The sequence below is a fragment of the Lotus japonicus genome, chromosome 5 (genome assembly GCF_012489685.1).
Source record: "Lotus japonicus ecotype B-129 chromosome 5, LjGifu_v1.2".
Classification (NCBI taxonomy): domain Eukaryota; kingdom Viridiplantae; phylum Streptophyta; class Magnoliopsida; order Fabales; family Fabaceae; genus Lotus; species Lotus japonicus.
In genome coordinates this window covers 52,151,054-52,169,546 of record NC_080045.1, presented here as the reverse complement: position 1 = coordinate 52,169,546, position 18,493 = coordinate 52,151,054, and the positions used below count along the sequence as shown (strand labels likewise).

The 18,493-nt window shown below is 40.2% G+C and overlaps 2 protein-coding genes across 2 annotated transcripts; both read left to right on the top strand.

The window, feature by feature from the left end:
* The first annotated feature begins 4,120 nt into the window (after positions 1–4,120).
* On the top strand, positions 4,121–4,639 carry LOC130719751 (protein FAR1-RELATED SEQUENCE 5-like). The gene has a single exon (XM_057570360.1). The coding sequence runs from the start codon at positions 4,121–4,123 to the stop codon at positions 4,637–4,639; it is 519 nt and encodes a 172-aa protein (XP_057426343.1).
* An 81-nt stretch (positions 4,640–4,720) lies between these two features.
* Positions 4,721–18,276, top strand: LOC130719750 (protein FAR1-RELATED SEQUENCE 5-like). The gene is made up of 3 exons (XM_057570359.1): positions 4,721–4,877; positions 4,984–5,916; positions 18,224–18,276. The coding sequence occupies exons 1-3, from the start codon at positions 4,721–4,723 to the stop codon at positions 18,274–18,276; spliced, it is 1,143 nt and encodes a 380-aa protein (XP_057426342.1).
* Positions 18,277–18,493: the final 217 nt, after the last annotated feature.

Sequence of the window (18,493 nt, the reverse complement as noted above, 5' to 3'; positions counted from 1 at the left end):
ATTTTTTTCTTTACTTTCTATTTTCAATTTTCAAATATAGGTTTAGTGTATAATTTTCAAATAGATAGGTTTAGTGTATAATTTCATGAATATTAATAGCTTGACACATGTTCCTCAAATTGTGGAAGCTCTCTATTGATGACACGCAAAACTTTGAAAACACTCAAACTATATTATATTAGATTAGATTAGATTAGATGTCGTACTAGAATTGAACTCAAATTGAGTTGCAAAAATTAAACAAGAGCTAGCTTGATTTACAACATGAACACTAACATCTTTGAAAAAAAAACTGGGGTTCTAAATAAGGATGTAGATGCCCATAGTCATACCAATTCAACAAAACACTCAATGTGAAATGAAATTCAAAAAAACATACCTCAGACTAGGACTCAGCATCCTGACCGAGGATCCTCAGAAACAAACGATCATTGGGTGGGGAATCATGCAATTGGAGCCCCTCCAATCCTTGTTCATATGCATACTTCACCAGTCGATGCGTAGCGCTGTTTCCACCTCTGTCCCAAAACTGAAATATTATTTCAGTGTTGTATACATCCTTGAGTGCCTCTGCATAGTGAATCTTGTAGACCAAAGCATTCAGAACACAATTCGTGCATCTTTTTTTTCATATTAACCCAGTCCATGCCATCCTCGTAGTCCGAGAAGACAGCGCGTGATTTTTCTAAAGAGGTGCGTATGAATTTATTTATAAAAATAGAAGAAGCTAGAAAAGATATTTTGAAATTTTGAAATAGTATAGGTTTTTTTTTTATTTACAGGTAGAAAATCTAATATTGTTATTTTTGAACGAAAATCTAATATTGTTATCCAAAATGTTGACCGCACAAGTTGAAGAAAATTGCCACGTTCAGAAAAAGTTGACAATAATCATTCTTAGAATGTATCCGATTAAGCTCCAATTCAGTTTCAAATGGTTGTTATTTTTTTCTTTACTTTCTATTTTAAATTTTCAAATATAGGTTTAGTGTATAATTTTCAAATAGATAGGTTTAGTGTATAATTTCATGAATTAGAATAGCTTGACACATGTTCCTCAAATTGTGGTAGCTCTTTATTGATGACACGCAAGATTTTGAAAACACTCAAATTATATTATATTAGATTAGATGTCTTACTAGAATTGAACTCAAATTGAGTTGCAAAAGTTAAACAAGAGCTAGCTATTCACAAAAAGTTTCTTTCCTCATATAGGACCACCCAAAAGCTATTCACAAAATTTTCTTCCAATAGCTAGCTATCTTAAAACACAGTATTAGCAACATCAATACTAGTAGATAATGGTGATGGAAGAGGTGCAATGTTCAGAGTTGTCCTGGCTCCTGAAAATAGAACATATCACAGTTAAGAAATCAATCTTAAAACCAATTCACGTTTTTGACCTATTTTTAGAGTTTTCTGGCCATTTTAGAGGTTTTGGCCGCTTTTTAGGGTTTTGTGTCGACTTTTTAGTTTTCTGCCGATTTTTAGGGTTTTCAGCTGACTTTCGGGTTTTCGGCCGATTTTTGGTTTTTCAGCCATTTTTTAGTTTTTGTGTCGATTTTTGAGAGTCGGGCTGATTTTAGGGTTTTCGGCCGACTTTTCGGGTTTTCGGCCGATTATATTAAGATAAAAAAAGTAAATGAAGGAAATTAAATTATATTACCCAAACAAAGAATTTTACAAGGGAATTCAATTGAATCAATTGAAAATTCCCTAGAATTTGAAATCCCTTGGATTTTTACAATCCCTCATCCAAACGCAACCTTATGTTTCTATATACATTTTCATATTATAACGGATCAAAAAAGCTTTTTATAATAAAGGATTGTAGTAAGTTTTCACAAGCTATTAGCACAAATGAGGCTGATATAATGGCAAGGAGTTGTTACGTGTAAATAGAGCTGAACAATATAGAAACTGAGTCGCACATCATTTAAACAAAATAATTTTTCAAACATCAACAAAGACAGGTTTGTTTCCATACCCCCTCTTTGGTTCTGATCAAGCCAGCAGTAAAATCCTTCTGTTAGGGAGGGGAGTCGTAACTCCTCCTCAGCAGCAATGGCAGAATTCAAGAAAAGATGATTAGACCTAATTTGAACTTTTGAATGAAACGAGAAGATACGCGACACAGTGAATTCAGAATGATTAAATCAAAAATTGAATCATGAAATAAAGTAACAGTAAAGAAAATGAGAGATAGAGAGAGAGTTGTGAGAAAGGAAATGGAGAAAGAGGAAACAGGGTTTGAATTACCTGAGAGAGAGAGAGAGAGAGAGAGAGAGAGAGGAATAGGGTTTTGAGAAGATGAAGCGAACCAAGGTATGTGACTTGCGTGAGAGAAATAGGGTTTTGAGAGAGTGTTTATACATTTCATAGCTGATGGAGAGTGCGACCTCTCTTTAACCAGAAAATTAAACCAGCTCTGTTTTAGACCTAAGACCATCATTATCCAATTTAAATTTTGGTAATGTCAGGTCATTTAAACCACTTTAATCAACTCTGCTCACTTTTTACTCCAACCCAGCAACTCTAAAAAGTTTCTTGTAAATCCAGTTATCTTTTTATTTGTTTTTTATTTATTTTTTAATCATTAAATTTGGAAGAGAAAAGTTTATCTAGAAAGAAAATTTGGAGCAAAGTTGCGGTGCCCACTAGGGTGGGGAAGTTATAAACTAGTCCACCGGTGGACCACTCAATTTGACCGGATTTTACAGGTTAGTGGGTTGGGTGGTGGAGTTTTGAGTATTTTGCAAATGAGGGCTTAGTAAATACCCAAAATTGTTGTCCCCAAACGCAATTAAATCCCCTTAGGTCAAATAAATCCCCATAGGTGAATTGAATTAAATTAGCTGACATTAAATCCCTACTTCGTCGACATTTCCTTCTCCGTCGACATTGATACACTGGCTCCAACCCTTACCCGAGTTTTGTCGTCGAACTTTTCTTTCCATTACCGGTTGGTGTTGCTCTCCGACGTTTCCATCCACAGTCATCCCCTCGTCTACTCTTCTCCTGGACGTTTTCTGTTTCGTACGACATCTATTCTGATCTGTTGTGTTATGTTATCCTTTCCGATCTCAGTCACAGGTTAGTTGAAATTGGAATTGCAGATTTAGTTGACATCGTATTCGTATTGATGATATGTATTTGGTTTTGGTTGAGGGGCATTTAGGGTTTAGATCATTGAAAGGATTTGGGTATTTATGTCAGTGTGCATTCTTTGGTTTGAGTATGTTTTTAGTTTAGGGTTTGAGTTCATTAAATGGATTTAAGTATTTATTACTCTGGGTGCATAATCATAACTAGCATTAGTTGAGCATTTTTGTAGTCTTGGTTAGAGGTAATTGAAAAAATTCGTTCATTGATGTCTGTGTGCACAATTTAAGGATTCATGTGTGTAATTATAATTAGAGATTTGGGTTTGACTTCATTGAAACGATTTACCCAGTTAAAAAACGGTCAGTATTTTGCTTTTGAAAGACTGTGTTTCTTTCCCTCATAAATTGTTTGAATAGACAGTGACATTTTCCTGCTGGATTGCACGAATTGATGGAAGACTCACAAATTCCTAGTTGGTGTTCAGATGAAGGTAATTTTTTTTTGCTCTTTGCTGTAATAAATATGATGTGGTTTTTTGTCTGAAATGAAATAAGAGGTCATCCTTGCAACCTTAGTGTCCAATATGAGTTCTGACTTGGTTTGATGGTCTAGGGTTTCATGCAACGGTGAAGGAAAAAGCAGTGGTGTTGCTGGAATTCTTTCATCACCGACACGTAGCACAACAGACTCAATTGGTGAGGATGAAGTGGGTGAAGGTGTTGGTCTGAATAGTATGGATAATGCTGCCAATATTTTGTGGGATTCTTAGAACGAGACAGAGTTTTTGAAGTATCATTTTATTGATCGGCAAGTAGCGTATGAGTTTTACAACTTTTATGCTAGAGTGAAGGGTTTCTCAATAAGAAGAAGCAAGATTTTGAGAAACAAGAAATATGTAATTATCAGGCAAGACTTTGTGTGTCACAAGGAAGGTTTTCGTGAAGAGAAAAACAGAAAGAGGCAAAATCGTAAACGTGAAACTAAAGTAGAGACATGGTGTGGATGTAGTGCAAGAATGAGGGTCCGGTTGTTGGCTAAAAGTGGTCGGTGGCAGGTGTCAAGATTTGTGGATGTTCACAATCATGCAATGTTACAGGGAAATCAATCTTCAATGTTACCAGCACATCGTAAGTTAAAAGTAGGCGATATAGTGGAGATGAATAGTATGCGAAAAGCTGGAATTAGCACCACAGGCATCTACAATCTGATTGCTGACCAATCTGGTGGTTTTGATAAAACTAATTTTTTGAAGGTAGACATGTTTAATCAAATGACAAAGCAAAAACAGAAGGAGCATTGTGATCCGAAGGCTGTTTTGGTGTATCTGAAGGGACTTGCTTTCGGTGATCCTAGGATGTATTGGTCACACCATGTTGATGAGAAGGGGAATTTAAAACAATTGTTTTGGGCTGACGGGATTAGCCGAATGGACTTCCAGGTGTTTGGTGAAGTTCTTGCATTTGATGCTACATACCGGAAGAATAAATATGGTTGTCCCATTGTTGTCTTAGTGGGAGTGAACCATCATTGTTAGACTATAGTGTTTGGGACAACAGTTTTGACAAATGAAAAGGAGGAAAGCTATGTTTGGGTCCTTGAGCAATTTATGGCAGCAATGAAGGGTAAAGAACCTACTGCAGTCATCACCTATGGTGCCCCTGCAATGCGAAATGCAATTACTCGAATATTACCTAAAGTTCATCATCGGTTGTGTGCGTGGCATCTCTTACAAAATGCTCAAAGAAATATTGGGGATACTAATTTTGTGAAAGGTTTTAAAAGATGCATGTTGGGAAACCTTAGCGTTAGCCAATTTAAAAAAAAAATGGTTTGAATTGGTTAGCGAGCTTAATCTTCATGACAATGCATGGGTGCAAGGATTGTATGAGAAGAGGCACATGTGGGCTACTTCTTTAATGCGGGGAAAGTTCTTTTCTGGTTGCCGAACTACATCACGCTGCGAAGGTATGCATTCCCAAATTGGTCGCATTGTGCGTTCCAGGAACAACTTACTTGAATTTGTGCAGTATTTTGAGCGCTATGTGGATTACATGCGTTGGAGAGAAGTTGATGCAGACTATAAGTCAGTGGTTGGAGATGCTACATTGCAGACAAACGTACGAGGGTTGGAACGATGTGCTGCCAATGTATACACTAGGACTGTTTTCCTCAAATTTCGACCCTGGCTACATAGTGGAAGCGTAATGAAGGTAGCAGCGATAAAGGAGACGTCATCATGTGTCATATACTCGCTGTATAAGTATCCTAAACCGGGTAAGCTGTGGCATGTGGCTCATGACGAAAAGCTGTCTACGTTTAGATGTTCTTGTCAGCGGATGGAGACTTTTGGGCTTCCCTGTGATCACATAATTGGTCTGCTGGTGCATCTTGACATTGACGTCATACCAGATTCTCTATTATTGCCAAGGTGGAATAAGGCAGCAAAAGAATGTATGAAAGTGAACGGTGAATCGGCCTTCAAATTCTGGGAGTCAACAGTTTTGGCTAGGTTGGGTTCCTTGGTCATGAGAAGCAGAGAAATGTTTAACTTGGGCTGTGAATCTATGGAGGACTATTTGGATACGGTGGATGTAATGGCGAAGCATGTAGAGAAACTGAAGACAAAAAATATTGCTGCCAAGGGAGCATGCGATGATAACGGTGACACCCCAAATGATGCGTTTGACAATGTAAAAAATCCTAATGTTATTAGGAGCAAAGGAGGTGGTGGAACCCCGGGTGGGAGTGGAAACAAGGCCAAAAGAAAGTGCACTGTTTGTAAGATGGAAGGGCACAACAAAACTACTGAAGGTATGAAAAACGGTAGAAAGGGGGGGTTTGAATAACGTTTTCAGAACAAAACTTCCACCTTAAAGATTTTGACAAATCTTTCAAGAACTTAAGTGCTAAAGATAAGAGATAGAAAAGCACACAAGGATTTTATCCTGGTTCACTTGATAAATCACTCAAGCTACTCCAGTCCACCCGTTAAGGTGATTTCTTCCTTCTTAGAATGAAGGCAATCCACTAATCAGGTAAGAGTTACAACTGCACTTGAAACCTACAAGTGACTAACAATTACACTGACTTAGCTCACACTAAGATTCACTCTCTTAGTCTTCTCTAGGATCCGATCAACCTTGATCTCCTAAAGGCAAACTATACAACTGTATATGAAGTTCTTGTTTACAAAGAAATTGCTTCTAAAAAGCTTATAGTAAACACAATGAATTTCAGGATGAAAGAAAGCTTAGAATATTTTGAATATGTCTTGCGCGTGTATGTTGCTTCTACTTAGTTTCTTCGCCGCTTCTTTCAATCTTCAGCCTTTATATATACTCCAAGGATTAGGGTTGAGCGTTGCATGGGAAATGCTACCGTTGGAGGGCAGTTCTGGAAAATCCAGCTTCTGCTGTGGCTGAGAACGTTAGGTAGGTCGTCAGGAAGGTACACTTGCTTTTGTACTTGGATAGCGACTTGACCTTTTAACCTAGGAGACTTCTGATCAGGGGAATACTTCATATTGGAACTTGTGAAGCTGGTTGATCAGAGTCAGAGGGAAAGCACAGATCCTCTGACCATTGTATCTTCTGATTCTGAACTCAGAGGGAAGAACATGGCCTTCAGAGTTTCTTGCTTCTGGACTTCAGAGTTTCCACTATTCAGCTTCTGGATCTTCAGAGTCTTCTACACCATCAGAACATCTGAACCTTCAGTGTTTCTTGGTTATCAGAACTTCTGGATCTTCAGAGCTTCTAGCGACTGAGTCCACATCAGAGTTTGTATAGCTTCAGAACTTCTGAAGCTTTTCCACTGTTCATACTGAACATGATGAATGCGAAAGCGTTGCTTGGGTCACTCTTTATACACAGTGCTTCTGATTTGTGTGAGATTGAGTTGAGGTCAGAGCCTGTAAATAGCACACTCAGAAAAACACGTTAGAGTACCACAATTGTTCATATCAAAAGGTTAACTTGTAATCATCAAAACATAGAGTTGTACTACTAGATCAAAACTTGATCTTACAATCTCCCCCTTTTTGATGATGACAAAACTAAGATTTTTGATGAACAATTCTTAAACATTAAACTGAATTCACTCAGAGTTTAGAGATATAGAATAATACTTATCCTGATGTGAATAGTTTATCTTGCTCATTCTGAATTCAAGTCACTGCTTGATTCTGAGCTTAGCTCCCCCTGAATCTAATACTTGATGAAAACGTTAGTAAAGTCTAGATTCTGAGCTAAAAAAATATAAGAGTTCAGAGTGAGAAGCTTATGACATAGATGAAAAACGAATAATCAGAGCGCATAAGTGATCAGAGTCATGGACAAGGTATCAGAGTCTTGGGTATCAGAGTCAACTTAGAATCACTTCAGAAGAAGTGAAATGTATTCCTTGTATTTGCCCAGTGACACATCTATGGTCATGAAGGTGGAACTCTTAAATTCTCCAAAAGAAAAATAAATCACACTAACACATCTTACACATCAAAAACTGGGTTTACTCCCCCTTTTTGTCATAAGCAAAAAGCTTGGGGTGTGAAAAACTTAGCTTGAAGTACAAGGTACTCCCCCTTAGAGAAGGTCTAAGTTTAAAGAAAATGAAAACGATGTAAGAATCAGAGTTAGGCGAAAATAAATAGAAGAGTTAATGCAAGGGATGAACGTTTACCACCGGTCAAGTGAGTAAATAGAAGGGTCAGTTACCAAGAACTTAACCTCGAGAAACTGTAATAGCATTAACTTTCAGAGAGAAAGTGAAGCCTATAAAAAGCGTTGGAGAGAAAGGTAAGCTTCACACCTCGAATAATTTTCAGTAAGAAAAAAAATGGCATCATACAACGTAGCACTAGAAGAGCTGAGGAAGAAGGCCTTTGAAGAGGACTTGTTCCTGAACATCAGGCATCCAGAGGGTGCAACTACCATCGCGGAGCTGACACGGACACTGCTGGAAGAGGACCTGCGTCCAGAGTTGGAGAGAGACCTGAAGGAATTTCTTGCCTTCGTGGAGGAGGTGCAAGAACTCAGCCGGCTTGAACTCAAGCTGCTGGAAGAAAAAGAAATCTTGGAAAAGAAGCTCAGGACTTCAGAAGAGATTCTGGAGAAAGATGAGCTAAAGGTCAGACTCAACAACATCCAGCATGTACTGGAGCGTCTGGAGAAGGATAGGTCAGAGCAGCGCCAGGAGTGCAGAAGAATGAGGAGGGATCCTCCATTCTAGATTATATGATGTAAAGAAATATGATGTAAACATAGAACAATGAATAAAAAAGACTTTTGCAAACATATGTGACATAAGTATATAGATATATATGCATATATAATCACAAACGAACAAAAGAGAATAAATAAATAAAAAGAAACAGAGTTTAACAAAAGGAAAACAAAGTTAACGAAAAAGAAGAAAAAGAAGAGATCCTAAAAACTAAGGTTTGTCAGTGCGTCTCAGAAGTTCCATCATCATGTGCTTCATCTCAATCAGCATGGATTCATGAGTGTCAAGACGTTGTTCCATGATGTCGAGTCTGGATGAGCTTGTCTGAGTAGAGCTGGAAGGAACATTCTGAGCAGCTTGAGGTTCTGGAATGGAAGCAGAAGCAGCAGGAGTAAACACAACTGGTGCAAGTCGCTCTGCCTCTGCCTCAGCTTCAAGACGCTCTGCCTCAAGTCTGGCTTGTTCAGCCTGAGCTGCTGCTTCACGTGCAGCTTCGTCTGCTTGTTCTTTCTTTCTCTGGGCTTCTTCAATAGCTTCAAGAAGCTTATTTCTCTGTTCGAGTTCGTGAAGAGCCACCCTCCTAGCAAGCCTTTGCTTTGCAGCCTCAATGCTCTGACTGCCCTCTGCATGCAGGAGCTGCATCATAATTGGAACTTGAGCCACTAGCCAAGTGCTCAGATTGTTCCACTCATCAGCCACATTTTCAGCATTCTCACTGAGATCAGTCTGACCGTGCACATTGCGGAGCCTCAAAGAGGCTTCATGATAGAAGATATTGATGCACTCAGAGAGAGATGTGGGTTGAAGGTGAGTATAGGGAATTATGGAGAGGTTGGGTTCAGGAGAGGCTGGGTGATTGCTGCTATGGGCTTCAGAGGCACCTTGTGGAGAACCAATGTTAATCATGGGAGCATTGGGTTCAGAGGTTCCAAGGTGAGGGTCTGAAGTTTCAACCAGAGGGTGAGGTGATCTAACCGAGGATTGGTTAGACACTGATTGTTCAGGTTCAGGGTCTGGTTGAATGGGCTCTTGTTGGTCAGGGACAGGGTGAGCTTGTTGAACTAAGGGGTCTGCCTCTTGGATAGGATTGGCCAAGATAGGTTCATCTGGGTCAACTAGACGTTCAGGTTTAGGGCCAGGATATCTCCTAGGGCTTGGACAGGTAAGGTAATACTCTTCCAAGGCAGATACCTTTTCTTTTCTAACCTCCATGAATTTTCTAATTGATTCAGAGGTATTGGAGGGAGGAGAGTCAATAACATTGGTTGGGAAGGATACAGGTGTGAAGGCTGTTGAAGAGTCTGTATCCGTGGTTCTGGCAGCAGGACGTGCTGATGCTCTGAGAGCAGAGTGATCAGACGTTCTGGGTTGTGGTTCTGTTTGGTTGGGCTCGGGTTGGTCTTGGACGATTGGTTCAGAAGATAATGGGTCGTACGGAATGGTAAGGAGAGATGTTGGTTCTTCTGACCTAGAGGTTGGGTTCTGAAGCAAATTCCAGAGAGGTGCTTCAGTAGGAGAAGGTTGAAAGAAGGAAGATCTTGGGGAATGTGGTGGAGAGGTGGTTTGTTCGGCTGGCTGGGATTCAGGAATAGGAGTGAGGGGATTTGAGGAGTGTTGAAGCAAGGCAGAAATAGGGAGTGCATCAAATAAATTCAAATCATCATCAGAAGCAAGTGCAGGCTTACTTGAATGTGCTGATGATCGAGTCACTCTGGCAGGAGGTTCAGTCCTTCTGACCACTGCAGCAGCTGGTTCCACCCGAGTAGGCTTCACCACGATTCTGACCTTCTTCTGCTTCTTCTTTGGAGGACCATCCTCACTATCATCATCATCACCATCATCAGGCTTTCTCTTTGTCTTCTTGACCAGAGGGACATCAGATTCTTCAGAGGATTCTTCCAGAACCATCTTCCTCTGAGCTTTCTTCTTTGGAGGAGAAGGAAACTCTGGAGCTGGCGGTAGTCTGCTGATGAAATCATCAAGGTCAATCTCGAATCCTTGAGCCCTGAGGTCTTCAACATAGCATCTGATGGCTTCAGGATGGTCTGCTTGAGTCCACAGAGGGTAGTCATTCAGAGGCATTCTTCTTCCTCTGATCTCAGAAGATGAGTCTTCATGAGCAGGAGCAATCTTCTTCTGGATTAAGCCCATCTTCTTCAAGGAGTTTGCAGTGAAGACATCACTGACAATTGTGCTCAAATCCTCTGTGCAACCAGCATCGATCAAATCTTGCACCAAGTTGCTTTCAATGAGAAAGTCTGAGAGCAGCCTCCCAAAAGGGATGTATTTGATTGCAGACTTGATGGAGGCGGTGGTGCGAGACTTCCGGATGCATTCCTTCAAGTAGGAGAACAGGAAGTAGGGAAGGCAGATCTTCTCCTGATCTTGGATGAAGAACAGCATCGCCTTCTGGTTGAAGTTGATGTAATCTGGGGAACTGCCCTTCGGTCTCTGATTGATGCAGTTGAGCAGGATCTTGTGCCAGATTCTGAGTTTGGGGTGAAGATCCATCACCTTGTAACTCGTCTTGCCCGGTTTGAAGGTGGTGTACAGGGCCTTGTTGACTTTGTCTTTGGTGATGGGTTTCAGCTTGGATTCCGTCAGTTGGAACCGATACCCATAAGCAGTTTCTGCTCCTAGCAGATTCACGAATGACTTCTCAGTGATAATGATCTTCCTGCCAAGAATGTGAGAGACCACCTGAGTGTCATCGCAGTCTGCGTGCTTCCAGAATTCCTTTACCAATTTCTCATACACCGGTCCTCGAAGTCGATTGAAATAGTTTCCCCAACCTTGAGCTTGGACTTCAGGACGAAGATCATACCCATTTGCAGCCAAGTTATCGAGGTTGAATCTCCATTCTGCCAGGACTTGGAGTTCCTCAGGAGCAAATACGCAGTGAACGGCACAGCCCCGTTCTGCAATAGGAACAATCTGCTCTTGAACTTGAACTTGTTCTTGTGTCGGGTTCTCAGAGCCCCTTTGACCCGTTGCCAAACCAACTTCCATGTGAGGGAACTGAGGTGCATCTGCAGTAGATCTTCTGGTTTGTCTCACCATTTTGAAGAGGTTGAAGGTTTGAGGTAGAAGATGAAGTTTGAAGGATGAAGAGAGATCGAGAGAGAAATCAAGAAAGAGGCGGTTTTGAAAAGCAGAGAGTGCGAGAGTGAAAACCGGAAGTGAACGAGAACGTGTGTGTATAGTGGGTTTTATCAAATAACCGTTGTTGATTCAAAAAGCACTGTAAGATCAATGGTTGAAAATTAAAGATAGATAGTAACAGTAAAATACACAATCACACACAGGAGATAAGCATATCTACACGCAATCATAACAGACTGTCACACGGGCACAAGGAATTATGCATCAGAAATTCTGACACACGTGTTGTTGTCTCAGCTTCAGAGTCAGTACCAGTGGGCACACACACTCTGATTGAGTTACCTTCTGGACTAGACATCTTCTGATCAAGAAGTATCATAGTCAGAGGTTCTGATCCATCTTCACTCTGGACAAAAGTCCATGTTTAGATTTTTCAGAATAAAATTAAATCTATCCTCTGCTAAGGGCTTTGTAAAGATATCTGCCCATTGATGGTCAGTATCAACAAACTTCAGAAGAAGTACGCCCTTATGCACATAATCTCTAATGAAGTGATACTTTACCTCAATGTGCTTTTCCCTTGAATGCAAGATAGGATTCTTGCTCAACGAGATTGCAGCAGTGTTATCACAATAAATTGGGATATTGCTCTCAAGGATCTGATAATCCTCCAGCTGATGTTTCATCCAGAGCATCTGAGTGCTGCATATTGCTGCTGAGATATATTCTGCCTCTGCAGTTGATAGTGCAATGGTTGATTGCCTCTTGCTTGCCCATGAGACTAGATTGCTTCCCAGAAATTGACAATTTCCAGAAGTACTTTTTCTCTCTGTTCTATCTCCAGCATAATCAGCATCACAATAACCTGAAAGCTTATACTCTGATGTTTTCTTATACATCAAGCCAAGGTTAGTGGTGCCTTTCAGATACCTTAGGATCCTCTTAACAGCAGTTAAGTGGGTTTCCCTTGGATCTGATTGGAAACGAGCACATAAGTGAACACTAAATAATATGTCTGGCCTAGATGCAGTTAAGTATAGAAGTGAACCTATCATTCCACGATAGAGCTTCTGACATACTTTACCACTTTTATCTTCTTTCTCCATAATGCATGTAGGATGCATTGGAGTCTTGGCCACTGTAGATTCCAGCATATTGAACTTCTTCAGAAGTTCTTTAGTGTACTTGCTCTGATGGATATATGTTCCTTCTGGTGTTTGATCAACTTGTATTCCCAGAAAGTACTTTAATTCTCCCATCATACTCATCTCAAATTCAGCCTGCATCATCTCAGAAAATTCTTTGCATAGAGATTGATTAGCAGAACCAAATATAATATCATCAACATAAATTTGCACAATTAAGATATCATCTTTATAAGTCTTGCAAAAAAGAGTTGTATCTACTTTACCCCTTACAAACTCATTCTCCAGAAGGAATGAGCTAAGTCTCTCATACCATGCTCTGGGAGCTTGCTTCAGACCGTAGAGTGATTTCTTCAATTTGAACACATGGTCTGGTTTCTTTTCATCTTCAAAACCTGGGGGTTGATGAACATAGACTTCCTCTGAGATATAACCATTTAGGAAGGCACTCTTTACGTCCATCTGATGTAGAACTATGTTGTGATTTACTGAGAAGGAGATCAACAGTCTAATTGCCTCCAGTCTTGCTACCGGAGCAAATGTTTCAGTGTAGTCTATTCCTTCCTGCTGGCTGTAGCCTTGAGCAACTAGCCTTGCCTTGTTTCTGACTACTTCTCCTTTCTCATTTAGCTTGTTTCTGAATACCCATTTCGTTCCAATAACATGGACACTCTCAGGCTTCTTCACTAAGCTCCAAACATCGTTCTTGGAGAATTGATTCAGTTCTTCTTCCATGGCCAGAATCCAATCCTTGTCCTGAAGAGCTTCATCTATGGACTTGGGTTCAATTAAGGACACCAATCCTTTCAGACTCAGCAAGGTCTCTTCAGAGGGTCTGAAGGCAGATCTGGTTCTGACTGGTTCATCTTTGTTGCCCAGAATCAATTCCTTAGGGTGAGCTGCAGTGATTCTGCTCTTCTTCAGAGTTTGTGAGTTAGAGGGACCAGCTTCTTCCTCTGGTTCATCTTCCTCTGGCTCAACTTCCTCTGGAGCTTTGCCTTTGTCAGAAACATTAATGCTTAAATCTGCAAACTTTTCAACTAGCTTTGACTGGTCAGAGTCAAGCTTATCATCAAATCTAACATGAATAGATTCTTCAATAGTCTTAGCATCAGTATTATAAAATCTAAAACCTTTAGATCTATCAGAATAACCAAGTAATAGACACTTAGAAGACTTAGCATCAAATTTATGCAATCTATCCTTAGTATTGAGAACATAACAAACACAGCCAAAAGGATGAAAATAAGAAATGTTGGGTTTTATGTTCTTCCACCATTCATAAGGAGTCTTATTCAGAATTGGTCTCACAGAGATTCTGTTCTGAATGTAACATGCTGTATTTACTGCCTCTGCCCAAAAGTGCTTAGCCATGCCGGTTTCTTGGAGCATGGTCCAAGCCATCTCCTGAAGAGTTCTGTTCTTCCTCTCAACAACACCATTTTGTTGAGGAGTTCTGGGACAAGAGAAATCATGTGCAATTCCATAGGAATCAAACAGACTCTCAAACTTGTCATTCTCAAACTCTCCACCATGGTCACTTCTGACACGCACAATCCTACAAGCCTTCTCGTTTTGCACTTGAGCAATGAAGGTAGAGAACACAGCATGAGACTCATCCTTGCGGGTTAGAAACTTTACCCATGTCCAGCGGCTATAGTCATCAACGATAACCATCCCATATCTCTTGCCACCTATAGACTCAGTTTTCACTGGTCCAAACAGGTCGATATGCAGAAGTTCCAACGGCCTTGAGGTTGAGACAACATTCTTTGCCTTGAAAGGGACTTTTGTGAATTTGCCTTTCTGACATGCTTCACAAAGAGCGTCTGAAGCGAACTTCAGATTGGGTAAGCCCCTGACAAGGTTTAGCTTGCTCAGCTGAGAAATCTTTCTCATACTGGCATGCCCTAACCGTCTATGCCATACCCACTGCTCTTCATTAACAGACAGAAGGCACTTCACATTCTGAGCCTCCAACTCAGATAATCTGATCTTATAAATGTTGTTCTTCCTCTTGCTGTTAAACAGAACAGAGCCATCGATCTGACTTACAGCCCGGCAGGACTTTTGATTGAATATAACATCATAACCCTTGTCAGCTAATTGACTTATAGACAATAAGTTATGTGTTAAACCGTCTACCAATAAAACATTATCAATGCATGGACTACTATCTACACAAATAGTACCAGTACCAACAATTTTACCCTTTTCATTTCCTCCGAAGCCAACTTCGCCTCCAGGCTTAAGTTTCAGCTCTCGGAACATACGCTTTTCTCCCGTCATGTGACGCGAGCATCCACTGTCCAGATACCATGATTGGTGTTTCAGTGGAGCTATCAAGGATATCTGCAACATAGATGATCTTGTCCTTAGGTACCCACTTTCTGGGTCCTCTTTTGTTAGTTACCCCAGAGGTTCTGATCACCTTGGGTGTCTCAACATAATATTTTAAAGGAATACTTGCATGATATTTAGTCATAGAGAAAGATCCCTTTTTAAGAGGATGTTTAGCAACTTTAGCAGGTACAGGATCAGGCAATATGGTACCAGAGGGAACAAAGCATTCATACAAGGATTTAGCTTTAGACACAGAAGGCTCATTTCTAATTGGTTTAGAATAGCCAATGCCATGCATTCCATTTCTGCTTACGCCATAGATCATTGAAGCCATCAAGCTTCTATCCACGCTTTTAGCTAGGAATCTTTGAAAAGACTTTTCATACTTAGATTCATTTCTACAATCAGAGGCATCACAGGCAACAATTTCTTCTAACTTAGCAATCTGGTTCTTAAGCACAGAGTTAGAATTTACCAAAGCATGATTTTCATTTTTCAAATCAGAAATAATTTTCTCATGTTCAGAAGGAGTCTTAGAGACAGCAGATAAGTTCTTTTTCAACTTTTTATGCTTAGACAATAAAGAGTTATACTTATCCATGATATCAGACAAAGCATGTTTCAGTTCAGAGGTAGAGAAGGAAGCGAATACCTCATTTTCATCGTCTGAGTTAGAATCTCCTTCTGATTCTGAGTCAGAGTCAACAGCTTCCTTTGACTCTGCTCCTTTGTCTTTGACAATGGCCATGAGTCCTTGGACTTCACCATCAGAGTCAACATCCTCTGACTCTGATTCATCGAATGTCACCATCAGACTCTTCTTGGTCTTGAAGTGCTTCTTTGGCTTCTTGTCTTTCTTCAACTTTGGACAATCACTTTTGTAGTGCCCAGATTCTTTGCACTCAAAACATGTGACTTCCTTGATTGAAGACTTCTTCTGGCCTGAGGACTCATACTTGCCTTTTGCCTTTCCAGAGCCTTTGAACTTGCTCTGCCTGTGCTTCCAGATGCGGTTGAGTCTCTTGGAGATCACAGTCAGCTCATCTTCATCAGAATCTTCTGATGCTTCTTCAGATTCTTCTTCTTCAGCTTGAAGAGCCTTTGACTTCTCAACCTTAGCCTTTTCAGATTTGGATTTCAAGGCTATGGACTTTTTCCTCAGATCTTGCATCTCTGAGCGTTTCAGCTCATGGCATTTCAAAATGCTGATGAGTTCTTCTAAACTCATATTCTCAACGTCTCTCGTGAGCTCTATTGAAGTCACCAAAGGCATCCAGCTTTCAGGAAGACACCTGATGACCCTTATGACATGATCTTTTGTTGTGTAGCTCTTGTTGAGAGGTCGTATGCCAGCTACAAGCAATTGAAATCTGGAGAACATTTCTTCAATGGACTCATTTGGCTCCATGATGAAGGATTCATACTTTTGGATCAAAGACAATGCCTTTGATTCTTTGAATTTCTTGTTTCCTTCATGAGACATCTTCAGAGAATCAAAAATGCCTTTAGCAAACTCACGATCTGTAATCTTCTGGTACTCCTCATAGGAAATAGCACTTAGAAGAATTGCTCTTGCTATGTGATGTTGTGAGTACAGCTTCTTTTGATCTGCAGTCATCTCTGACCTTGGGATCTTCTTGCCATCTGCATCAACTGGACGCTCATAGCCATCCACAATAATATCCCAGAGATCTGCATCGAAACCCAGAAAGAAACTTTCCAGTCTATCTTTCCAATATTCGAACCTTTGACCATCGAACATAGGAGGCTTTGCTTTGTAACCATCTCTTTGAGTTTCACTGGTGGTGGCAGCCATTGTTTTTCACACCGGCCCGGATCACTGAACACTGTTAGGTGTGGTAATCAGAACTTGCGCTCTGATACCAATTGAAGGTATGAAAAACGGTAGAAAGGGGGGGTTTGAATAACGTTTTCAGAACAAAACTTCCACCTTAAAGATTTTGACAAATCTTTCGAGAACTTAAGTGCTAAAGATAAGAGATAGAAAAGCACACAAGGATTTTATCCTGGTTCACTTGATAAATCACTCAAGCTACTCCAGTCCACCCGTTAAGGTGATTTCTTCCTTCTTAGAATGAAGGCAATCCACTAATCAGGTAAGAGTTACAACTGCACTTGAAACCTACAAGTGACTAACAATTACACTGACTTAGCTCACACTAAGATTCACTCTCTTAGTCTTCTCTAGGATCCGATCAACCTTGATCTCCTAAAGGCAAACTATACAACTGTATATGAAGTTCTTGTTTACAAAGAAATTGCTTCTAAAAAGCTTATAGTAAACACAATGAATTTCAGGATGAAAGAAAGCTTAGAATATTTTGAATATGTCTTGCGCGTGTATGTTGCTTCTACTTAGTTTCTTCGCCGCTTCTTTCAATCTTCAGCCTTTATATATACTCCAAGGATTAGGGTTGAGCGTTGCATGGGAAATGCTACCGTTGGAGGGCAGTTCTGGAAAATCCAGCTTCTGCTGTGGCTGAGAACGTTAGGTAGGTCGTCAGGAAGGTACACTTGCTTTTGTACTTGGATAGCGACTTGACCTTTTAACCTAGGAGACTTCTGATTAGGGGAATACTTCATATTGGAACTTGTGAAGCCGGTTGATCAGAGTCAGAGGGAAAGCACAGATCCTCTGACCATTGTATCTTCTGATTCTGAACTCAGAGGGAAGAACATGGCCTTCAGAGTTTCTTGCTTCTGGACTTCAGAGTTTCCACTATTCAGCTTCTGGATCTTCAGAGTCTTCTACACCATCAGAACATCTGAACCTTCAGTGTTTCTTGATTATCAGAACTTCTGGATCTTCAGAGCTTCTAGCGACTGAGTCCACATCAGAGTTTGTATAGCTTCAGAACTTCTGAAGCTTTTCCACTGTTCATACTGAACATGGTGAATGCGAAAGCGTTGCTTGGGTCACTCTTTATACACAGTGCTTCTGATTTGTGTGAGATTGAGTTGAGGTCAGAGCCTGTAAATAGCACACTCAGAAAAACACGTTAGAGTACCACAATTGTTCATATCAAAAGGTTACCTTGTAATCATCAAAACATAGAGTTGTACTACTAGATCAAAACTTGATCTTACAACTACCTGCACCCAGAACAGCCAGAACAAACGCCAGAAACAATCTACAATGGCAGGCCCATTTGATTCACAGACTCAACCATCAGGAGGTGCTGTAGGTGGTCAACAATAGCAAGGTGAGGTAAATAAATTGATAATTATCAAGTCTGTGAGCACATAATTTCCATTGCATCCAGTATAATTGTATTGATTTATTGCAGGTTTGTCAAGGGTGCATGAGGAGAATTATTATTATGTAGTTGAAGCAAAGTGAATGTAGTCTCCTTACCTTACTGCATTGTAATATTTACGATTATTTTTATGTTATTAGTTTAGTACTGGCCTATGTTATTTGTAAGGTGTGTTCCATTTGTAATATTCAGGACATATTTGCTTATGTTGTAGTGTTTAATATATCATGGTTGTAGCAGTTGTCTACCTATTTGTAACAGACAATTTCTTTTTAAATTGTTCATGCTTAGTGGACGTAA